The sequence below is a fragment of the Bipolaris maydis genome (assembly GCF_028858645.1).
Source record: "Bipolaris maydis strain C4 unplaced genomic scaffold PSV08scaffold_2, whole genome shotgun sequence".
Lineage (NCBI taxonomy): Eukaryota > Fungi > Ascomycota > Dothideomycetes > Pleosporales > Pleosporaceae > Bipolaris > Bipolaris maydis.
In genome coordinates this window covers 3,469,798-3,492,520 of record NW_027093858.1, presented here as the reverse complement: position 1 = coordinate 3,492,520, position 22,723 = coordinate 3,469,798, and the positions used below count along the sequence as shown (strand labels likewise).

At 51.9% G+C, this 22,723-nt stretch overlaps 10 protein-coding genes across 10 annotated transcripts; 5 read left to right on the top strand and 5 right to left on the bottom strand.

The window, feature by feature from the left end:
* Positions 1–109: 109 nt before the first annotated feature.
* On the top strand, positions 110–1,669 carry PSV08DRAFT_359557 (uncharacterized protein; the record flags this gene model as incomplete). Its single annotated transcript, XM_014224878.1, has 3 exons — positions 110–306; positions 375–663; positions 716–1,669. The coding sequence occupies 3 exons, from the start codon at positions 110–112 to the stop codon at positions 1,505–1,507; spliced, it is 1,278 nt and encodes a 425-aa protein (XP_014080353.1). The 3' UTR covers positions 1,508–1,669.
* A 12-nt stretch (positions 1,670–1,681) lies between these two features.
* Positions 1,682–2,347, bottom strand: PSV08DRAFT_348090 (uncharacterized protein; the record flags this gene model as incomplete). Its single annotated transcript, XM_014224877.1, has 1 exon — positions 1,682–2,347. The coding sequence occupies one exon, from the start codon at positions 2,345–2,347 to the stop codon at positions 1,682–1,684; it is 666 nt and encodes a 221-aa protein (XP_014080352.1).
* Positions 2,348–2,804: 457 nt separating this feature from the next.
* On the top strand, positions 2,805–3,996 carry PSV08DRAFT_244333 (uncharacterized protein; the record flags this gene model as incomplete). The annotated part of the gene is made up of 4 exons (XM_014224876.2): positions 2,805–2,835; positions 2,881–3,028; positions 3,087–3,453; positions 3,505–3,996. The coding sequence occupies 4 exons, from the start codon at positions 2,805–2,807 to the stop codon at positions 3,994–3,996; spliced, it is 1,038 nt and encodes a 345-aa protein (XP_014080351.2).
* A 417-nt stretch (positions 3,997–4,413) lies between these two features.
* On the top strand, positions 4,414–5,432 carry PSV08DRAFT_359556 (thioredoxin-like protein). The gene is made up of 2 exons (XM_014224875.1): positions 4,414–4,744; positions 4,835–5,432. The coding sequence occupies exons 1-2, from the start codon at positions 4,515–4,517 to the stop codon at positions 5,181–5,183; spliced, it is 579 nt and encodes a 192-aa protein (XP_014080350.1). The 5' UTR covers positions 4,414–4,514; the 3' UTR covers positions 5,184–5,432.
* A 531-nt stretch (positions 5,433–5,963) lies between these two features.
* On the top strand, positions 5,964–7,666 carry PSV08DRAFT_172087 (uncharacterized protein; the record flags this gene model as incomplete). The annotated part of the gene is made up of 4 exons (XM_014224874.1): positions 5,964–6,083; positions 6,134–7,086; positions 7,107–7,327; positions 7,413–7,666. 4 exons carry the CDS (start codon positions 5,964–5,966, stop codon positions 7,664–7,666), a joined length of 1,548 nt encoding a protein of 515 aa, XP_014080349.1.
* Positions 7,667–7,818: 152 nt separating this feature from the next.
* PSV08DRAFT_196299 (uncharacterized protein) lies at positions 7,819–9,134 on the bottom strand (the record flags this gene model as incomplete). The annotated part of the gene is made up of 2 exons (XM_014224873.1): positions 7,819–8,459; positions 8,522–9,134. The coding sequence occupies 2 exons, from the start codon at positions 9,132–9,134 to the stop codon at positions 7,909–7,911; spliced, it is 1,164 nt and encodes a 387-aa protein (XP_014080348.1). The 3' UTR covers positions 7,819–7,908.
* Positions 9,135–10,956: 1,822 nt separating this feature from the next.
* Positions 10,957–12,901, top strand: PSV08DRAFT_196296 (Aldehyde/histidinol dehydrogenase). The gene is made up of 3 exons (XM_014224872.2): positions 10,957–11,350; positions 11,403–12,544; positions 12,602–12,901. Exons 1-3 carry the CDS (start codon positions 10,980–10,982, stop codon positions 12,646–12,648), a joined length of 1,560 nt encoding a protein of 519 aa, XP_014080347.1. The 5' UTR covers positions 10,957–10,979; the 3' UTR covers positions 12,649–12,901.
* Positions 12,902–13,513: 612 nt separating this feature from the next.
* PSV08DRAFT_271514 (uncharacterized protein) lies at positions 13,514–13,835 on the bottom strand (the record flags this gene model as incomplete). The annotated part of the gene is made up of 2 exons (XM_066092518.1): positions 13,514–13,710; positions 13,757–13,835. 2 exons carry the CDS (start codon positions 13,833–13,835, stop codon positions 13,589–13,591), a joined length of 201 nt encoding a protein of 66 aa, XP_065949881.1. The 3' UTR covers positions 13,514–13,588.
* A 438-nt stretch (positions 13,836–14,273) lies between these two features.
* PSV08DRAFT_385192 (uncharacterized protein) lies at positions 14,274–17,553 on the bottom strand (the record flags this gene model as incomplete). The annotated part of the gene is made up of 7 exons (XM_014224871.2): positions 17,193–17,553; positions 17,031–17,056; positions 16,874–16,981; positions 16,549–16,821; positions 15,766–16,456; positions 15,579–15,719; positions 14,274–15,527 (listed from the first exon to the last, which is right to left on the bottom strand). The coding sequence occupies exons 1-7, from the start codon at positions 17,547–17,549 to the stop codon at positions 14,274–14,276; spliced, it is 2,850 nt and encodes a 949-aa protein (XP_014080346.1). The 5' UTR covers positions 17,550–17,553.
* Positions 17,554–19,906: 2,353 nt separating this feature from the next.
* PSV08DRAFT_244327 (uncharacterized protein) lies at positions 19,907–20,413 on the bottom strand (the record flags this gene model as incomplete). Its single annotated transcript, XM_014224870.1, has 1 exon — positions 19,907–20,413. One exon carries the CDS (start codon positions 20,411–20,413, stop codon positions 19,907–19,909), a length of 507 nt encoding a protein of 168 aa, XP_014080345.1.
* Between the last annotated feature and the right edge of the window lie 2,310 nt (positions 20,414–22,723).

Genomic DNA, 22,723 nt, shown 5'->3' with positions numbered 1-22,723 from the left:
ACGTCGTCACGAGAGCGACATCGCTCTCTTGCCGACGAAACTCTCCATTTTTACATTTTCTAGCCTTGCGTGATTTGGATGCTGCGCGCTGTCCCTTTAGCTGCCAACGATGGTTGTCCTGGTTGATTTAGAAGACGATGAAGCGCCCTCATTACAATCCCCTCACGCGTCTGGCTTGTTGAACGTCAAGCCATTGCACCACTCTCTAAGCGAATCGACGGCAGAGAGTGGGCAGCGAGTGAGCGTGGCAGACGAGAGGCCGAACCCAAACAAGAATGGATTCAGCGCTGCCCTGAGCTGCTATCCGTGAGCCTTAGCCATAGCATGGACTCGACTCCACGCCATGATGCATGCTAACCATGTTAACCACACAGAATAGTAAGCCAACTCGCCGCCCAGCTCGACCTCAACACGCTTCATGATCTTTCACGCACATGTAGGCAGTTTCGTGCAAATCTGCTTGAATATCGTAGCCAACTTGTCAAGCATACGCTGCATTGCGTCAACGAAGATGCCGAGCCTGGCGAAAACCCAGGGTCGTCGTCATTCCAAGGAGGTCGATATGGCATGGCAATGGAATCAAGGCTGACTACCGGTCGTGTCGGGATATGTGCTCGCGACATGGTAGGAGAGTGCCAGCGCTGTGGGACTATTGTTTGCCGGGTATGACGTCTGAATGTGTAAAGGACGAAGTCGGGACTGATGATTGTCTCAGAATTGCACGATGAAGCCACCGCCAACACCTGCACTTCGGGCTCGACATCGTCGGCTCTGCCGTACGTGCACCAAGGCGCCGTTGCCCATGCTCATGGCTGTCCAGAAAAGACGCTCGTCATCCGACTCCTCGCCACCTGGGTCGCCCGACCAGCGCCCCGTGCTTTTTGAAAGTAGTCAGCCGCGGGCATTCACCGCGCCGGCATTTGAGCGTACTCCTTGCAATTGCGATGATGTGGTGTGGTTTTGCGCACCGTGTGGCAAGGACCTACGAAACGCAGATACCATGTATGTTCGTGGGTGGAGCTGGCGCACGCGATATAGCCACTATCTGGGTGGAGTCGGCACCGGAGCCGGCGAAGGTAATGAAGGTGTCGAATGCGGGCGAGGCTGCGCTTGTCTAGGTGCACGAGTCGTTGAACACGAGACCTGCGAGCAAGACCTCTTGGACACTATCGAGAGGTCGCACACCCCTTCCTCAGAGTCACCTGACCGCTGGCGGGGAACGTCTTACCTCACTCAAGAGATTGAAGGAATTGGCGGGGTGCTGAAAATGAAGCACAAAAAGCAGGTTCGTATTGGGGAGTGCGTGAAGCTCTATGAAGATGAAAAGGAAAAGTCAATACAATACCTTGAGCGCGAAGTCAAGGGAGAACTCAGGAGCTGGTGCTCCTGGTGTGAACGTGTCGTTCTTGGGAAGAAGGACAAGGCTGAAATCAGTGGGGACCGACCGCCCTCCAGTGGTTCAAGTTCAACGGGTTCGACAAGCTCGAAGCCGTCGTATAGATATTAATGATGTCTTCCCTGTGTGTTGACATATTCAGTGTATGCTTGTACATAGTCTTGAATTTCTGCTCGCCGCTAATCTCTCTATGATGTGGCATTCGACTGTCTTGTTTGACAATCTTGGGCTCACCAGGTTTTCTCGCATCCTATTCGACCTTCTCCAGCATGCACAATCTTCGTGCTAGATGTCAAAATGGTCATCATTATAGTCGTCGTCATGGTTGTCGTCCCAGTACGATTGTTGCCCAGATAACTTAGCCTTCGTCATCTTCTCTTGTTCAGCTGTGACTTCATCAACCCGATCGCCTGTGTTTTGGGCCTTCTTTCCCATCTCATCCACTCCTGGCCGCAATTTCCCCCCCTTATTCCGCGAGCCAGCTAGACTTTCTTCATTCTCATCCCTTGACTTAACCAACATCTGAACCTGCCAATGAAGGCTCTTATTCTCCTCCTCAAGCCTTTCGATCTTCGCGTGCTGCTCTCGCGCCTCTTGATCTACTTGAAACTGCGCTTGCAAAACCATGTTGAGAGTTTCCTGCGTTTCCATGTACTGCTCCCGTAAGTCACGGTTGATATTTCGATTCGTCTGGTTTGCCCTCTCAATTTGTCGTATCTGAGCACATAGTTGCTGCTTTTCGTTCTCTAGCCGGAGACGCGCATTTTGTAGGTTGTGAATGGTGCGTTCGCGCTCAAAGGGGCGAGCAGCGGCGGCACCATCGGAGAGATTGCGAAGAGCGAGGTGTCCAGCGCGGAGGTCGATGTATCTTGCGGCGAGTTGTTCGTGGGTCCAGCCAGCGCTGTATTCCTCGGGCGCGAAAGAAGTGAGGTTTGTTGGTGGTTCTGGCATTGGGATTATTCAGAAGGATTTGAGAAGAGTAAGAAGAACGTTACATGGGAATTGCGAGTCTATGTATGAGAATTGTGTTTGCTATCACAACTCACTGCTCACAGTTAATGGGCTAGACTTTCTACCCTTTCACTGGTTATGGACATGTAAAAACTCCCTGAAAACTAGGCATCATCCACATACAACTGCGCTCAAAAGCGCTTCACTAAATTACATTCTCATTAGCCAGTTTCCTCTTACGGCTGAAAGTCACTCATCTCGTACTCATAGGAAGTTTGACATGTGACTATGGTTTGGTGGTATCGTGCCTTCCTCTTCCCCATCGAGCTGCACGTGCGTACTGAAAACAAGCCAGTCGCCTCACATATCATCAACTCACCTACGTTCTTCTTTCAATACCCTGTCACCCCTCTCACCCTTTACTACTGATTCATACTCCACGCACCTGCGAAACACAATGGACGACGAGGGCCCCAAGTGGCGCCTAGGTATGTGAAGGCTCGTTTGCTTGATCTTTTGCTAAAGCCATCTAGAACATGCAGATAACAACTCAGCAATCTGTCAGCAAGCAGCCTGTAAGCGGAACAAATCAAAAATTGTCAAAGGTGAACTGCGTATCGGCACGCATACACTGTTCAATGATGGCGTGCAAAGCCGATGGTACATGGCCTGGCGTCATTGGTAAGTAAACATTATCCTGCATCTCCACAAACACAAATAAATGCTAAGACAAATCTAGGGGATGTGCAACGAAGCATCAAATCGCGGGATTGAAGGAGACTACCGAGAACGACCCAACTAAAGCACCTGGCTATGATCGACTCAGCCCTGAAAGCCAAGAGCAGGTGAGACTAGCATTCGAGGAGGGTATGCCCGTAGATAAGGGGTTCAAGGATATTCGTGAGGACTTGGCGAAAACCTCGCGCAAGTACGCGAAAGAGTATACGGACGCAGAGGGCTACAAAGCTGACGTCGCCACTCGCGCTGCAGCTTGCCGTGGAGGCGACTGCGTATCGGATAACATTAAGATCACCAAGGGTCACCTGAGACTTGGTATCTTGGTCAATTTTGACGGTGAACATACCTCAACGTACTACAAGCACTGGGTAAGTTGTTTCCTCCCTTCAGGAAAAGGTCTCGTGCTAAACATCCCGCAGAAGTGCATGTCTGAATACGACTTGGCAAGCGCACAGATGTGTTACGAAAAGGGTTTTTTTTATGGAATCGATAATATCCCCGAAGAGCTCAAGGAAGTGGTATTGAAAACGTTCGAGACGGGCGAGGTCGTGGAGCCGCCAGAACCTCAGATCGTGCCACCGAAGACGAAGGCAAAGCCAAAGTCGAAGACGTCTCGTAGCAAGAAGACCAAAGTCAAGCCGGAGCTTACTGTCAGTTCGGAAGAGTCAGAAGGCCCGCTCGGGGATCCGAGTGATGATTTGCAAGAGACAATCTCACCATCACCCGTGACAAAACCTAAAGCCAAGAAACCGAAAGCAAAGAGACGCCCCGCTAAAGAGATTGAGAGCAGTAGCGAAGCCGAACCAGAGTATTTTCCGAGGAAGTCAAGGAGCAGATCTAGTCCATTCAAAGAGGCCAAAGTCCTCACTGAGGCTGCTACGCCAGCTCCTGAGGATCTGATGGATGATTGAGCATGCTGCGAGGGGAAGTTATCCAAGAAGTGGAGTAATGATCGCTACGATCATATAGAATATATGTAAAGATTTGGGGGAGCGAGATATAAGTGTAAGAGTTGGACTGTTACTAACTACATGTATCGCCTGTGGAGACAATAACGTAGTCTATCATGACTAGTTATGGCTAGAGAGTGAGTCTCAGTAAGTAGTAAGTAGAAGACTGCAGAATTTCAGTCATGCAATCCTATCAATTATAAATTTCTTCATCCTACTACATGTCCTACTGCTAAAGGTCATGGCAAGGCTTTGGCCTAACGAATGAATACAGGAAGTACGTAATGCGGGGCGCGACACTTATGTTAGTGATCAGTGCACGACCCACCCAAGCTCCCAGTGGCGCATCCCAGTCGCAAGCTGTCCTCCCCGCAAATCATATCCACTCCACCATCTATCAACTGAACCAACCCAGTACGACCTGGGGCGTTACTCCATACCTTGTCTAAAACCCAGGAATCTACGCGAAAACAGTCGCCATGCCGGGCAAAATCATCGCCGTTACCTCGTCGTCGCACTTCTCCCAGCTTCTCTCGCAATCTACATACACCATTGTAGACTTTTACGCGGACTGGTGCGGGCCATGTAAAGCCATTGCACCCGTCTTCCAGAACCTGGCAGAGAAGGAGACAAAGCCGGGAAGAATGCAGTTTGTCAAGGTAGACGTAGATAGCCAGCAAGAGGTTGCGAGAAAATATGGCGTCAACGCGTACGTTTTTTCTAATTGACGGGACTCCAAATCCCAATCAACAACACAAGCACGTTCAAGATATGGAATGCTAACATGCGCTATTCACAGCATGCCGACTTTCTTGGTAATCAAGTCCAACTCGGTAGTTGAGACCATCCGCGGCGCAAACCCCTCTGCCCTTACTGCCGCCGTGCGCAAAGCTGCCAGCGACACATCTGGTCCGGGCGCCGCCTCCACTGCCTTCCAGTCCAAAGGGCGCACGCTCGGGTCAGCCGAAGAACCTAGTCGCCCGGTCGGAGACAGTTCATTCGCAGGTTTACAACGCATGTTGATGGGCAACGGCGGCCTGACCGATTTGGTTATTAGATTTGTAGCCCTGTACTTCATCAGTCTATTCGCATTTGACGCGTTCAAGGCTGCAGAAGATAGCCCATTCAACGTGAAGGCGAAGCGATAAATACGCAGTCAAGATGTTGGAGTAAGTGTGTAACTGCTTAGCCAAGATGGGATGAAATGGCTGTTTGGCGTTGGGACAAGAACAAGGCGTTTGGGAGATATACCACTTCAAGTCAGATCGTCACGCGTACTGGCATTACTCTTTGCAGTCTATGCAGTAAGCTGTGGAGATAGTTGAACATAATTCATTGATACATGCAATGCCTTTTAATTCTCCCTTCCTGTCTACGTAGTTTCGCAGTCTACTACACAGGTTAGCTTCTTCACGAACTTGATACGCTGTAAGCCGGCCCGCCACAAGCCTTTATAAATCAGGCGTGCTAACAGGTACACCAACGAGGCTATAGAGGTGGCCTTGCGTTTACAAGGTATGTCTCCCAACCCCACAAAGGTAGCCTTACTTGCGATGCCACTTGTAATGCATCTCGTCGTGGATCAGACAGAATATTGTTACTGTTGGTACGAATGCCCGGGACTGATTGATCAAAGCGACCCTAAACAGCGCAACATATGGAGCCTTTGTTTTGAGTTTTTTTTTTCCCAAATTTGGCTCCCCGTGGATGCTGCAGGTCAACTTGAATAGCGTGGAAGAACTTGATCGTGCGCAGGTTTTAAGACATGCTACAGTCATCAGCAGCCTCGTCGTCATTAGACTGAGAAGTTAAGGCTAGACGCCATAAAATATTGGCTCGTTCCAACCATGGTGCTGCTGCTCATGTCTAGAGTCAGCCTAGATTTACCCATTGCTTCTACAGTCGACTAGGTTCGTATGCATGGCAGAATGGTCCACCTCGAATCCGTGGCAATTCCATCCGTACTTTTTGCATCATTTACTACCGCTTCACCTAATACCCAGAGTGCGCTGCCGTACGAAGCAAATGGGATACATAGTTTTAGTCAAGTAAGTACAGCGAATTAGTCTCATCGCCTTGACCTATGCTGGACGTCTAGATTACTCCATCGTCTGATCTCCAATGGATACCATGCTACAATGGCTTTGACTGCGCCAATCTGATAGTACCGCTCGACTATCAAGATAGCAGTGTCGGTTCTACAACCATTGCGTTTATTCGTAAACTCGCTCCGGGAAACGTTGGTCAGGACCTTCTCTTCAATCCTGGTGGTCCCGGTGGCTCGGGGGTACGAAGTTTGCTTTCTGGAATCGGCGACCTCATCTTGAACATCAGTGGTGGACAATACAACATGATCAGCTTCGATCCAAGGGGCGTAAACAACAGTGGCATCAAACTGACGTGCTTTCCCGGTCAACCCAATATCCGAGACGCATACCGGAGTTCTTTCGAAGAGCTACCCCAAGCCTCTAATCTCGATGAAACCTACGCTCGCGGACTCGCAATGAGCCAATGGTGCACAAAAGCTAACGCAAACACAACTGCAAAATACGCCGGTACCCTTGCCGCAGTACAAGACATGCTCCACTTCACCACGCTCCAAGCTCGCCTCCGCAACCTCGAGAACCCCGAAGAACCCCTCGTCAACTTCTACGGCCTCAGCTACGGCACGATCATCGAACAAGCCCTCGCATCCCAGTACCCCTCGCGCGTCGGCCGCATAGTCCTAGACGGCACCGTCAACGCCAAAGACCACTTCCACGGCGCAAAACCAAGCGCCATCCAAGACGTCGAACGAAGCGTACACCAGATTCTTCACTCTCTGCCACGCCGCCAGTCCCGGCACCTGCGCTTTCTACGCCAAAGACGTAAAAAAAAGCGCTTCGACACCCTCTTATCTAACCTCGAAATCGAGCCGCTCATCCTCTCCGCACCCACTTCCCCAACACCAGCCCCACAACTCATAACCAAAGACGCGGTCCTCGCAGCAGCATTTCACATTCTCTACGCCGGCGTGACTGGCTTCCCGTTCCGAGCGCGCGGTCTTGCTGCGTTGGAAACGGGGGATGCAGCACGTTGGCGCGCGGGAGTGGGAAGGCGCAGGAGATATATGTGCTTATTGCTGGTGCGTATTACACTGGGCGGAGTCAGACACGGGAGCGTATGGTTTTTCGGGAGGTGTATGGGGAAGTGGTGCGAACGATTGTGTATGCGGGGCGCGCGTATGTGCTGGAGAATGTGGTGGTGGGGGTTGTGATTGAGGTTGTGCCGCCGGAGAGTCAGGTGTTTAGTGGTTAGTCCTACATTCTTGCTACCCCCCCCCCCCCCCCCCTCCTCCTTGTCGTTTTTTGGCATTTGGAAATTTGACGGGTGTGTAGGGTTTAAGTATACGAGAACTAAGACTCGGATCTTGTTTGTGAATCCGTCGGTTGATCCCATTACGCCTGTTGCGAATGCGAGGTATATGGCGGGGGGGTTTGAGGGAGCGGTGGTGTTGGAGCAGAATTCTACCGGGCACACAGTGTTGCCTTTTCTTGGAGAGTGTGTGAGCGGGGCAGTGAAGAGGTATTTTGGGATTGGGGAGATGTCTGACGGGGGGAAGGTGTGTCAAGTTAATGTGAGGGTTGATTAGAAGGGAGGGGCAGGTGTCATGGGTGAATGATGACAGTATCTTTTGAGATTTGGAGAATAGTTTGGGGTTTGCTAGAGATAGTAGGTAGGTAGATTTGAAACGCTAACCTGTGTATGAGTTAAATACCATGACAGAAACGTACACTCCACATGTCTTACCTGGATCATCGAAGAAGCATGTCCCTAGTACATACACTAAACATTCCAGTCTTTCCGTTGACACTCCCACTATACACACCAACCCTACACCTCCACAAACCTCGCCACAACATCCGCAAACCTTGCAGCATCCTCGACCCCTACCCACCCATCCCCCTCCTCCCTCCCTTCCACAAACGCAAACAAACACCCCATAACATCCCTGGCCAAAACCGGCACCTCCGTCTGTTCCTCCCCCCACTCACACACCACATCTCTTACCTCCCCACTTGCAAAATCATGCACCTGAATCGTCACAGGCGCATCGCTGTCAGAGAACTGGAAGAAAGGACTGGTAGGCGACACGAGTTTGATTTCGCCCTTTTCGCAGTTAATAGTCCAGGTAAGTGCGGGGTCACCGGGAAAGGCTGGGCCGTTGCGATAGAACAAGGTGAGTGTTGCGTTTTGGATGGCTTGGGCGGAGGGGGCCAGAGTGGCGTGGAGGGAGAGAAGGTCCGGCACGTTGGAAGTGACGTGGTGTGTTACTTTTTTCGTTTCTGCGTCGGGAATGCCGAGGGTCGGGCGTTGGATTTGGGATTTGGAATGGATGCTTGTGGAGGAGAGGGGACCGAGGGTTGAAAGGATGGAGTCGAGGACTAGGGTTATGTTAGATGGGGCTGTTTAAGGGAGGGTTAACAAGGGGGGGGAATAAGCATACTGTGGCCGACGCCGATGGTGATGCTGTTTCCACCGATTTCTTTGTCAGTGAAGTAGAGTACACCTGGTGACATCATGTCTCTGTCAGGAATGCCGCCAAAGGCCTGGACGCTTGAACTTAGGATTTTTCCTAGTTCCCCTCTGCCTCCATCTAGGAGTTCTCGGAGCTTGACAACGGATGGATCCCATCGCCTTTGTAGACCTACTGCCACTCTGGATCCGCTTTGCCGTGCAGCCTCGACTATTTCTCCGATTTGATCTTTGTTTGAGGCGATTGGCCACTCGACGTAGACATCTTTGCCTGCTTTGATACTTGGCATGATAACCTCGTGGTGCCTGTCGACTCTTGTGTTACATATCACGAGATCGATATCTGGGTCTGCCGCTAAGTCTTCTGGGCTACCGTAAGCCTTGGTAGTGGCAGGGAATTTGTATTCCTGTATCGCTGCTTTCGCAGCATCAACACTGCTGTTTAGCAATGCAGTAATGGAAATTTTTGAGCGGCCGGCAGATGTCATAAGAACGGGGAGGTGTGCTTTAGCAGCCCACGACGTGCTACCAGAGGAGGAAAGCCCGATGAGGGCTGCGCGTACGGGTAGTGACTTGGATGTCATTTTGTTGCTGTGGGATACTTTTAGAATGAATGATGTATCAGCCAGTAACTTGCCCCACTGCTTTATGGTGCGTGTGCTATATAGACTGCAAGGTCATGGCATACGTAATTTCGTGGCATTTGTCATGCAGATGTATTGGTAAGATGGCGTTTGGGTCGCCTAAGATTGGGCGAAAACATTGCTTAGCAGAACTTGGCAACGTTGTGGATGGCGTACATTTCATAGTGTGCCGAGCAGCACCACACTGGTACTGCGGGTCATCTGTAGATGGTCATACATTCCATTGTGAAACACGATTTTGATCCCCAATCTAAGGAACGGGCACTTTGGATTAGTTGGAAAGGGGTTCTCCCTGGAGTAGCAGACATGTACGAAGAAGTAGAGAGAGCTAGTCAAAACAACAACAAAAACTTCGGCAGCGCATGCTTAGGGAGAAGCAATGGGACCTATCTGCGTAGGGGGGCGAGGTTGTAGAGACTAGAAGTGTATGTCCTAACTAAGGGCTTCCCGATACAAGAACAAGGTTACTAGGGTGCGCTGATACAGCTATGTGATGCTTTGCTTACATGCTCGGCGGATATGGATATCCGCATCTCTAGAATCAGTACAGGTCCCCGTGACCTGAGCTGAATTTTCGAGCGTCATCTTCATGTGACTGCTGTATCCATGCGTTCCATTTAGGCTTGCAGGGCGTCTTTCGGACAGCAAAACATGTAGGAACAAGGCGTGACTTGTAGTGACATACTTCTGAAAATCCCAACGCATTACCACGACTCGAGTCTCCTCGATGGGCACAAGCGTTATCTCGTCGCTCAACCACGCTCAGACCAAGCCTTCGGGACAAGGCGACCGAAGCGGATGGCGAAAACGTTCTGGATACGAGATCAGACAAACAAAGACGGCGACGGCCATGTGGATTTCGAAGACCACGTCGCAAGCCTACACGTTTTGGCAGCTCATTCGCCGGGGTACCGTGACGGGAGTATTTGTTAGAAGCATAGTAGAGGCGCAGTGCATGTGCTTCGGAAAGCCCTCGGCTTCCGAGTTCCGACTCGTTTACTATGTAGGCTCGAAGCTACAGAAGCACCGAGCGTCTTGTCAGGGATCATCGCTGTTGAACTTTGAGTCCTGCATGCGCGTCTGGTAAGGCTGAGGGTTTGACAGGAGGCGCATCAGTTATCTAGTAAAAGTCGTGATGGCAAGAGGACGCGATGGTAGAGGTTTCTTGCAGAGGAGAGAGACACTTTGCTCAAGATTTGTGTAGCCGATGCGGACGAGCAGACTCGACGTTACTAAGCTTAACTGCCAGTGGGTATATGTGTGTGAAGATATCAATGTAATGTTGCAGATGAGGATAAACGCGCATGTCTTGGCAGGTTCAGCCACAGCGGCGGCAACGGTTAGAAATAAGGCAGGTCTATATCATGCCCTGGTCGCGGTGTTGGTAGTGGCTGCGAGACTGGTAAAGACCAGCACGACGACTGCCAACTGTCTTCTTGTACAGATAGTACATGGAGTGATGAACATCACCGGGTCGTTCTACCTTCAGACTGGCAATGTGTTCTCCAATACCATCTGAACAATGTCGAGACGGAGCATGCGACTGGAATGCAAGGAGTAACTTGCGAGGGTGGTGCTAGTCCAAATGGAGCTTAGGCAGTGCGGGGCACGTCCGTGGTGTGTGGGACCGAGGTATGTCTGCCGCGTGCTTGTGAGACGTCGCCCACGCCAGCCAGGCCTGTTCAGCAGCTTATAGTCGGCCGATGGTTCCATTTTATCCTCTGTTGGATTCCCTCCTTCTTTATCCATTCCGTTTCAATTCTGCGCAGTCCAACACCCGACACAATGGTTGAACTACCCCCCTTCGAACACACGCCCATCGACGACATTGCCCCTACATGCGCAAAGATCCGGGCCAGCTTCCTCTCCCACAAGACCAGGCCCCTCGAGTTCCGCATTCAGCAGCTGCGCAAGCTCTACTGGGGCTTCAAGGACAATGCCGAACTCATCAAAGAAGCCTGCAAGCGCGATCTCGGCAAGCCTGAGTTTGAGACATACTTGACGGAGATCTCGTGGTGCATGAACGACTGCATCTGGATGGCCGACAGGGTCCGCCAATTTGCAAAGGACGAGCCCGCGCCCGACATCTCCTGGACTAACAAGCCGCTCCGCCCGCGCATCAAGAAGGATCCCCTGGGCGCTGCTTTGATCATTGGGTATGCTTCTCAATGCCGTTGGCATGCCAAGGAGCGATGCTAACCAGAACAGAGCGTACAACTTCCCTATCCAACTTACCCTAGGCCCCCTCATTGGTGCCATTGCAGCTGGATGTACCGCCGTTGTCAAGCCTTCGGAGTCGTCGCCCAACGCCGCTGTTGTTATTCAAAAGATCCTGCGCGAATCGCTAGATCCCGATTGCTACACGTGTATCCAGGGCGCCGTCCCCGAAACCACTGCCCTCCTCGATCAAAAGTGGGACAAGATCTTCTACACGGGTGGCGAGGCTGTCGCCAAAATCATCGCAAAGAAGGCGGCTGAGACGCTTACCCCGCTGACACTCGAGTTGGGCGGCAGAAACCCTGCCATTGTCACAAAGCACGCAGATCCCAAGCTAGCAGCGAGGCGACTGTTGTGGGCCAAGACTTTGAACGCCGGTCAAGTCTGCCTGAGCCACAATTGCACTTTTGTTGATCGCGAGATTTTGCCCGCCTTTATTGAAGAGATGAGGAAGCAGCTACAAGAATTCTACCCACAAGGTCCCCGCAAGTCCCCCGATTACGGCCGCATCGTCAATCTGCGTCAATTCCAACGCATCAAGAAGATGGTTGACGACAGCAACGGCAAGATTGTCCTCGGTGGTACCATGGACGAGTCGGATCTCTTCATTGAGCCCACCGTTGTTCAAATCAACGACATGAACGACAGCATGGTCACTTCGGAATCTTTCGGCCCGCTTCTGCCCATCCTCCCCGTTGACAACCTCGACGAAGCCATCAGGATTGCAAACGAACTCCACGACACACCCCTTGGCACCTATGCCTTTGGCACAAAGGCCGAGATGGAGAAGATTATCAGCCAAACTCGCAGTGGCGGTGCTTCTCTCAACGACGGCTTCTTCCACGGCTCCATCCCTACCCTACCATTTGGCGGTGTCGGAACAAGTGGCACAGGCTCATACAGAGGTAAAGCCAGTTTCGATACCTTTACTCACCGCAGGAGTGTGACTACAACACCTGCATGGATCGAGGGCCTCATGGCTGTCAGATACCCACCCTACACGCCACAGAAGCAGAAGCAATTGAAGGGCATGAACGACATAAAGCCAAACTTTGATCGCGAGGGAAACCCGCTTGGATGGGGCACCTGGTTTATGGGCTTGCTGGGCGTGAAGAGTCTGGCTGCAGTTGTTGGTGAGTGATTCGTGTCTTTGAGATGGTGGTTTTGGGTACAATCCTAACATCAATCAGCGGCCGTTGCTTTGAGGCTGTATTTGCAGCGAAGGTCCAAGCTATAAATACTGACCATTTACCATGGTACAACGAAGGGGGGAGGGTGTATAAATTTTGTACGGGGGAAGTCTTGGAACGAAACTAGGAGGGTTCTCCGAGAGATTTTCGGATTATCATTTCTTCTTTAATCATTCAGGATACACACAGTTGTTCGTTTGATACCAGTTTATCATGGTAACCCACCACGTTGCCCATCTTGGCATTTTCCTTTTAGCATGTACGCAATATTAAAGTGTTCAATTTTATGCCGTCAGTCATGTCTATCTTCCATATGTAATATGTCTTACTCTATCTAACATGGAAAGAACCCAAAGTCTCACTTATACTTTCATCCTCCTACCCCAAGACATCCTTCCAAACCACATCTCACCCATTCCTCCACAAACATGCAGCAGCAAACTTAAAATCTCATCAACTCGTCTTTTCTCCCAACTCCTCGCTCCCTCACCCTCCCGTAGGCCTTAGTCTCTAAAACAATCCCCCGTCCCCTCTCTACTCATACCGCAACCCCCCCTACCTGTCGCACCCACAGCCACCGCCACATAATCCCCGATCTGACGGAACAAGGAGATGCAAGAATCCAGCAAGCTGCACGGCGAGCGCACGATGAGATGGTTCGTGACTTTTTTTTTGTATCGAAGCGAAGAGGGTCCTAGGCCCAAGGGGGAGAGGGGAAGAGGCGGAATGAGCGAAGGGCGAGAAGTCGAATGGAGAAGATTGTAGTTAGACTTTTCAAGACTTGTATGGATTTCTTTGTTGGTGGGAGGGCAAGAGGGATGAAATCGTCGTCCGAAGCGACGGTATTGTGAGACAGGGAAAGAAATGTAATGATTGCACGGAGAGGCATGATTGAGAGACACGGAGAGCATGATAAATAGCGTATATGCGCATATAAATTTTCTATTTTGATGTGTGTTACAAACGTACCCTACATGCGTAGATGCGTTATAAGTTTGGTGAAAAAAAAAGCCAAGAAGATGCAAAACTAATTGCAAAAATCTCATTGAAGCCTAGAAAAAAAAATTGGCCAAGAGCGGTAAAAAAAGCAAAATACAATACATAATATGCTGTACAAAACAATTCTGGTCATGCGTTGACAAAAAAGGTGAACACCACAGTGTGCATGGAACGAAGAAAGATGCAGAAGGCACAGAAACATGCAAAGCAGGCATAGAAAAAGAAGAAAAAACATCAAGGGGTATCCTCCGTCAAATGTAAAGAAAATAGCGATCAAACAAGAAAAAAAGTCGTAAAAGTCGTAATCCAGTCCTGTCACATAAGAAAAAGAAAAAAACCTCAAGCGAGTGCGAGGTATGAGAAAAGAGCAGCCGCTAAGCCGCCAAGCGAGTGTTAAGAAGACATTGTGAGAAAAGAAAAACAAGCAAACTCCAGTGGAGTTTGGCAGAGCAGGACCGTTAGCGAGTGTTAAGAAAAGATGATAAGAAGGTAAAAAGAAGAAGAAGGAGAAGAAGAAGAAGAAAGTAAAAAGCAAACCCGACCAAAAAACGATGCACAATGGCAACCGAACCAAAAAAAAAGAAGCGGAAATGAGTAAAGCATTCCGAAAAGTCGAAGCGAAAGACAAGAAGCGAATCAATGTAAAATGAAGAAAACGATGGGCTCGAGGGATTCAAACACCCCATCCACTCCATCCACTGCGCAGAATACGCTCGAGCGACCCAGTAACGCCGTCAAGCAGCTCGCCAAGTTTGGAGGTCGTGTCCCAGCCACCGGCAGCGGCACTGCCGTTCAAGTCATCAACAGGAACGCCGCGGAGTCGCAACTTAACCCATAGCAAGAGACTAACACAGCCTGTTTGTTGGCGAGAGACATCCTTTGCCGACACTGCATTCGGCGATACAAACAGCGCGTTGTTGAGAAAGGAAATCGTATTGATCGTGATTTGTGCGTGCGATAAGACAGGGTTTTCAGGCGTGGCTTCGAATATGGGGGAGTGAGGAGCAGTAAGGGGAGAAGGGAGGAGACTGCTTTGCTGGACTGTCGCACCCGGTTGAGTGAGAGACTGGCTGCGAGTCCGGCACTGCGTGGTTGCCGTTTCTGATGACAGTCTTCTCATGCGAGTAGTGGCTGCTACAGTAACAACCCATAGGACCAAGGCGGCGAAGAAGATACCCATGTCTGTGCCCATTTCTGGTACGACACCGAGTCTTTGTTCCTGCAGCGCCTGCTGCAGAATCTCAACTGAGATACGCAAAGCTTCTTTGACTGGCACGCCTTCTGACGCCGGGGTAGACCAAACCTGGGCCACCCACGTCCGAAGGCTGGTTTTAAGTGCAGTGAAGAGCTGAGGTGTCTCAACCTTTTCCGAAAGAATCCACGATTCTCCAGAGACGGCGAGGAGAGCGCGGAGAGGTGTCACCTGGACAAGTTTGGAAGTGGCCAGCATTCGCATAGTCACGGGTGTTTTAGCGAGAAGATGTTCCATGTTTGATACTGTCGGCGATGAAATATAGGAAGATGAGTTTTCAGGACATTTGTAGTGAGCTGCGAGTAGAACGGCGGATTGGAAAGTGTCGAAAGAGACAGAAGTTGACTCTGGCATTACCTCATATACGTATGCAGGCGAGTTTGAGTGTTGCCGAACTGCTTCGGCCCACGATGCCAGGTCCGTGGCGTCAAATGACGAGACATGCCTAGGAAAGGGCAGATCAAAGGCGGTGTCTTGTACGAGAGAAGAAAGAGGTTTGCGAGCAAGCAGAAGCGATTGTTGCGACTCGAGAATGTAGCAAGACAAAAGCAAGTGTTGCCAGGATGCCAGCTCGATCCACTGCTGCCAGCAGGCCGAAGTTGGCTCTGCAGGTTGGTCGAGAGACGACACGATGTCGCCTAAAAGTCGAGTATTGCGTCTGCAGTCTTCGGCAGCCTGACGATGTTAGCATCTCCTAACACATACATGTCTAGACACTAAGCCTACCTTGTGATACACTTTGCCGAATCGCGGGGACAAGGCGTTGCCAGCTCGACGAGCACGGTACTGAGAGAGGACCTCAAGAAGGAATATTGCCTGAAAATCGCATAGTCGGTCGGACTCGGTCATTGTTTCACGGTCCCTCTGCTGCTGATTAGTCCATGGTCATCAGGCCATGCGATTAACCTACCACTTCGAGCAGTTTAACACACCGGTCGTGAAGGTCTCGGGACTGCTTCTTGATGTTCGTATCGTGCGAGTACTGACCCCCAATGGCAGCCATGGCGGCATGCAGCATTGGCGATGAGTTCACAGAGGTAGATCGATGGACGACGGGGAAAGTGGGATGAAAGAGCCTCCAGTAACAGTCAAGACATTGCTCAAACGGATAGGTGTTGTCGATCGAAGCCATACCGTATTGTTGTTCCCCAAAGAGAATTGCTCTCTCCTCTTCATCCCTCTGCATCATGCTCTTAGGCCCAAAATGCCCATATTCGGACATTGCATCGAAGCTGGAAGTAATTGACATGCTAGTCATTGGACAAGAAGTGTGCATGTAAGCAAGACCTGGCGCAGTATGCCCCTTATCTGAAGAAGGCCAGGTAAAGGCCATGGTTGATGTCGTGGAAGCGGGGGAACGTGACGCAAAGGTCCAGCTGGGTTGATCAATGCACGATGCGTTCGAAGGAGTGCGTGTTCGGTGGTAAGGCGTGTAGACTGGGTAGTCTGTTGGCGCGATTGGTGATACGTAACCGCTAGTAGAAGAAGAGTAACCCAAAGGGCTGTACGGTTCAGGCCACAGACCTGGAACGCCAGGCTCGATCGATACCATAGCCGGTGCAGGTTGGCGGTTATAATGAAAAGCTCGATGGTGTTTAGATTGACTTGAAAGACATCAGCATCCACTCCCATGATTAATGGTTTGAAAAGAATTGAAAAGACGGGAAACGTGCTGCAGATGTACAATGAAACTCACTTGGGGCTGAAAACAGACTGTGGAGAAGAACGAGGAACATGACTGAAACTTGAAGAAAAAGCCTGAGGCGTTCGAGGAGTACGAAACTGAGCGTAATTATACCTTGGGGGTGGCGCCGACTCATGCATAGGAGAGACGGGCGGATAATATGGATGGTTTGGTAGAGCAGGTGTAGCGCTCAGAATGGATGGCTCGGGAGCAGGAGTGGAGATGGGCAAAGGGACTGGTGACTCGTCGATGCTTGGCCGACGGGAGTCGTTTCCCATCTCGTTGCTGTCAAACACGTCAGTATCGAACTGTCAAAAGCCACTTCGATCCTACGTACTGCCGCTCCTGGTGTCGAACAAGAAGATCCATGCGATGGAATACCTTGTCACACCCAGCGACTTCACAGATTAGTGCATCGTCTGGCGTGTGGTTCTTCATGTGCCGTCTACATAAAAGGTCAACATAGTTTTGCTTGATAGTGAGCTGGGGCTGACCTCAGATGCTCCGCGCGTGTGTAAGACTGGTGGCGGTTAGCAAAAGAACAGTGTTGTGAGGCGCTGTTTGTTTGACTGGATGTGGTGGGGCGTAACATGATGCCGATATGGTGTAATCAAAGGTGCCAGCTTGTAGTTGCAGGACTAAGAATCTCAACTCACCTTTCCACAGGTATCGCACTTGTGCACCTTCAAGCCTTTCTTTGCTTTACTGATGCGACCAGTCTTGGTGTAGTGGACGGGTGACATGTGGGAAGACATATCTGTAGGACTCGCGGTCGATGGTTGCTCAGAACGGGAGGAGCCGATGTGGGGGGCAGAAGGCTCTTGTCGGATATCGCCAGGGCGATGACGAGGGCTAGTCTTCCTGGGCTTCTTGGAGTGGTTATATGTTGGCGATGATTTGCAATGGTCAATGTGAAGAGATGTTGGTGGTGGGGTGGTGCTGCCTTGGAGATGCTGTAGCTGGTTGGTAGTTGGATCCAATGGGCGGCCTCCGGTCTCGCTGGGTTCAGACATGTTTGACGGAGGTGGCGACGAGCGGTATATATCCAAGGCGGGTGTTATGGGGCTAGCAGGTATGGGAAGCTCAAGTGGGGGTGTAGGCAAAGCGAGCCAAAAGACCCAAATGTGGTTGTGCGGGAGATGGCTATGGGCTAGTGGTCATGTCCTGGGCGTGTCAGCCAAGTTCCCACAGGACAATGATAGGCACTCGGAAGTATGAGAGTTGAATTAAGAAACACTTGCCAGGGGTGGTAATTTAACGTGGTGTGTACAAGGCCTGAATGGGACAGATGGCCGTTCCAAATCAAGGCATTTGTGACAATTGTGGTGAAGAAAGGCTGCGCCCGGATGGGTTTATGGAGAAGACTGTAAATATCTGCGGGCTGTGCCTGAGCCAACCCCGAATGAGGAGCCTACTCGAGGCAGGGGTTCTGGGAGAGCGATGGACAGATAGACGCTGCAAGCACGCATGCACAACAGGTAGGTATGAGGCTTGACAGGGGATCCACCAAAGGTAGTGCATTGGCCAGGCCCGTAGCAAAACCATGCGCCTGAGCCCGCGGGCATGGCTGCGGGCTTGCCATCGAACGGTTCCGTCACGAACATTGGGCAAGAGAGTGTCCGCGCGCCAAAATTGGGACATGACTGGGGGGGGAGGGAGGGTGGGTGGATGGTGGGTGGTGGTGGCCAGGCTACGGACCGTTCCCGCCTCGGTCTTTGCATCGGTTCCTCAGAGTGTGGCTTGAGAGCCTATGGAGGACCCGAAAATAGAGACTCGCGTGGAGCGTGACGGGTGTGCTCAGCCCATGCTCCTGCAACGGTGCACCGTCCTGCTGCCGCTTACACGCAGAGGCGAGGAGAGTATTACAATAAGATGGCATTATGACGACGATGAGGACGATGACAAACCGATGTTCCTTACAGAGAAGACTATGGAACAGTGGCGGTAGTAGGTGCCGTGAAGGCGGACGCACGACTTGTCGCGGGATTGCGATAATCGCCCCCTGCAGTGGGCAAGATACATATGCCCGAAACTTTCGCACCACGATGCGTGGCCATTGGTAGAGGTGGGGACTGTCAGGTGCGTGAGCGGCATATGTGTAGTGTAGCCTCACGTGTAGCCTTGTTGCCAGGGCCCCATCCCGCCATCCAGCATCCATCACCATACACAACAACGTACGCGGCAGAACCACGGCCATGTCTCTCATTGCAAGCCGCTTGGCCGAATAGTAGGCCACAACGGGGACTCCAGGGTAAAACTCTGCACCACATATTCCCTGGGGCTGTCGAGTCGAGTGTGCTTCAAGCGACCATTCGTCAATGAGCAAATACCCAGAGCATAAGCACGGTAAGCAGTCCCTCCGTGTGTGTGTGCACACAAGGAGCGGCTTCAAAGGGTCCCCCGGTCCCTGGCCCTCGCCCAATCTCCACACAGGTAGGGCGTCCAGGACGGGAGGCCTGACCTAGTTTTAGCGTGTTGGTGCAGGCAAAAAGCTTGGTCGTTGTGTTCCCAAGCTTTTCAGCCTTCCAGGGCGGGTCAAAAGGCAAATGAAAGCAGACGGGAGGCATACGCTTTTGCACTGATCTGCACGACTTTGGCCAAAGGTGTCGAGGACGTGGACATTGATGAGGGTCGACGCGCTTTTGCTCGGCATGCTACAAGGACGAACTGCACGACGCACGTCACAGGCTTCACCGGTTTCCATGGTTCAAGCTCCTGCATCTACGCGCATCGGGGATGCTGCGCGTGTGAGGGGAGCTCGATGGACATGGGTTTTTTGGTTGCACATGGGAACTTCGCACCTTGTTGCAATATTCGGGCACTTTGCGAGCCTGATTGTCGGGCCAGGACCGTTGTCGGTTTCATGATGGGCTGAGCTCCTTCGTAACCGAGACGATGGGAAGGTTGCGATGATCCCCGTCAGCAAGGCGCAAGTATGGACATGGGCAAGCGAGCTGTGTGACCCGTGGAGTAGGTCAAGATGACCAGGACCTGTTAGCTGGAAAGCCGGCGCGTAAATTAGGATGCCAATTGCATTCCACTCTAATGGACCAGGCCACGATGGTGACTTGGCCGCACCCTAAAAAAAAATAGGCAACGGGCACGCGGCGGCTCTCGCGATTCGAAGAGAGAGAAACACGTCGGTCGGTTAGGGCATGTTAGTAGCGGAAACCATGGCATTTGCTGTTTACGCTCAAGCGTACTTGACAGCGACGAATCCTTGGAGGAAAAACTCATGGCGGACGAGGCTGGCGGAAAGGATCGTCTGGGCGGGCCACACCAAACGTCTTGAGCGACTGCCCCCCCGCATGGCGGGCCATGTTTGTGTGCCGGCATAAGGAGCAAAGGGCGAGTGAGGACCAAAAGGGTATCACGGCGAGGCATATGTGAGACGGGCATACAGCCATGCCTCACGCTCTTGGACGCCGAAGCCACACGCAGAGGTGGCTGCACGTGTGTGCAAAGGTGGACAGGACCCGTCTCTTGGGTAGCATTCGGTTGACGCACGTATCTGAGATGGATAACGCCCCCTGCACGAGAATGGGTCCACTAAGAAGCTATCTGGCCTGCCCTGGAGCCCCGAAGCCGTGACATGAGGCCAGACATTATGTGCAAAGCTAAGTACCTTAGCCGACAGATAGCTGCGCACTGTGAGACTTGGCCAATCCATGAGTTCGCGCTTGTGGCCAGTGTGGAAGCGATAGCCGTTTGCCGGCCCGGCGAGGCTCCCAAGCACCGTGGGAGAGTGGGACGTGTTGAGGATAGGCGGCGGCATCGTATGCGGCAGCTTGCGGCCGAGTCGCGGAGGAGGAGGAGGTGGAGAGAGAAACAGAAAGAGAGAGCGAGCGAGTGGTAAGGGTGTTGCCGTCCCGCACATGGTACGACTCAGGTATCTGGAATGGCCAGACCCGTCCGCGTGCCGAAGTGGCTCCGACGACAACATCTGGAGAGAAATTGGTCGGTTTTGCGATGGGTTGGTTTTAGTAGCATTATTTCCGTCGCCAGAATCTCCATGTAGGCGTGTGCGCCCGCGCGGTGCACCAGACGGCACGCAGCCTGACAGCGGGCTGTAGCTCTGCCAGTATGGGGAAGCCGAAGCAGCAGACTAGCACGGCTAATGCCGACACGACGTGAAAAGACTGTGTGAGCTGAAGCGATGGCGTGTCCGGCGTTTCCGCAGACGTGATACTGGGAGGGGATAGGCAGCGCAGTGGCAGGGCAATGCTGGGAGCAAGGCGAGGGAGCTGCTGGGAGGAGCAGCAGCAGCAGCAACAAGCGCACAATCTCATCTTACTGCGTAGATGCGATGCGGCACGTGCACGGCCCATACACGCCCACACCCACACCCATCTCTCTATCCACACCTACACTCACACGCACACGCACACGCACACACACAGGATGCCGCTTATCCTTTGTGCATCGGCCAATATTGCGCCGTGCAAAGCTGCCCATTCCACTATTCATAGCCTCGCCGCCAACACCTCACTGTGCTTCCCCAGCCATGTTGACCTCATGTGTGCGCTGTGACGGACTGCACTTGCACTAGCGTTCCCGTGGTTGTATTTTTAGCCCAGCCGACAGCCTAGTCCTCCTTCACCCCCAAGATTCTGCCTCGCCAAAACTGTCACCACATCCACGCTCTTATCACCGCCATCCAGGTCCTTTGCATCCCTATGACGGCATCTGCCTACCCTGCAGTCCACTCTCGCTGCCCGAACGCTGCACACTGCTGCCTTGGCTTGCTCTAGCCCGTGATCCTTGGCCCAGCCCAGAATATCTCTCTCCGCATCCCAAGCTCCACTACCGCGTGCACCAGCCTTGCTGTGACGTGACGTCCTCCTTGCTCCTCCACCGAGCCCATGAATAACGCCATCTGAGTAATCACTCGCCATACCTGTGCTCGCCCAAGCGCCGCTGCGCAGGCCACATGGCCGCTGCCATCTGACCTCAGCACTTTAACTGTTTTCCTTGTCGACTACTTTGGCTTCTCTACACTGATTCGCTTAGCCCTTTAATTGTTGCTATTCCCAACTCCTGGCTCAGGTACAATCTCTTTCCCACGGTCGGGTCCCACCCCTAGCCTCAGCCTACAGACTCACACCAACCCAAGCTTGCGCCTTCGACATGCCTCTGCCTTCCATGACTCGTCATATAGCCGCCCCGCTACTGCAGCCCAGAATACCTCTCTCTACTCCACAGCTACCCAAGGTCGAGCTTTGCTGACTATCCAGTGGACAGGTTTCGGTTTTCACCCTGCATGCTATCCGAACCATGGCTTGTTCGGTGACCGTCTTACAGTATTCCGGCGCTTAAGCTTCCATTTAACCTACACAGCCAGCCCGTTGTTACAAACTAAGACATTCAGCACTCGTGCTAACAACACCTCCGACGGCTGCAGCAACGGTCGTTGAGGAGTGGCGTTCGTCTGGATAACTCGGCTATCCTGACAGAAAAGCAAATATCAACTCTTAGGCCTCCCGAGACATACTCCTGACTTGCCGCTTCAGGGGTCACGGAAACAGCCGCTTAATGGGGAAAATATTACGCTTCCTCGCAATATCCTCTGGCCCAGCATTCGTGTGCTGCTTGAGCGTTCGACAATCATCTGATCTAGAGTATGAGGCGATGCAATCTCTGCGAACCACTAATAATAGTAGACAAACAAAAAGAACCAATCATCTGCTCGGCGTACTCGACGGTGGATGTGCAGATATGGCACATAAAAGTTATGTATGCTGTAATGCGGCAAAGTACAGCAAATGCCACATTACTACACACTCCTCCGAACCCAAATTCAGCCTCTCTGCCGCACTTCTGGTTTTTGCTCCATCTCAAAGTGCCGCACTCGTGTCATTGCGGGACCGTCCGCAACGGTAGGGCGTTGCGTTCCGAGCCATGTCGCTGTGCCTCCATGCGAACCCTTACGCCCCAACGGGCGCCTGTGCATTCTTACTACCCTTTACAACGAAGCAGACTTTTTTTTCGCGAAATACGAATGTACCTGTGCCATACTTAGCGTGCCACCGCCACAGTCGGCGCGCATCGTAGAGAATGCCGACATGCTCGTATTACTATGCTTGATGATAAATCGTATCATGGTGCACTGCGTCTGTCAGCGACCACTATTCTAGCCGGACTACTACCTTAACTCGGGCTGAACAGAACTAGCAGCGTGTTACATCAT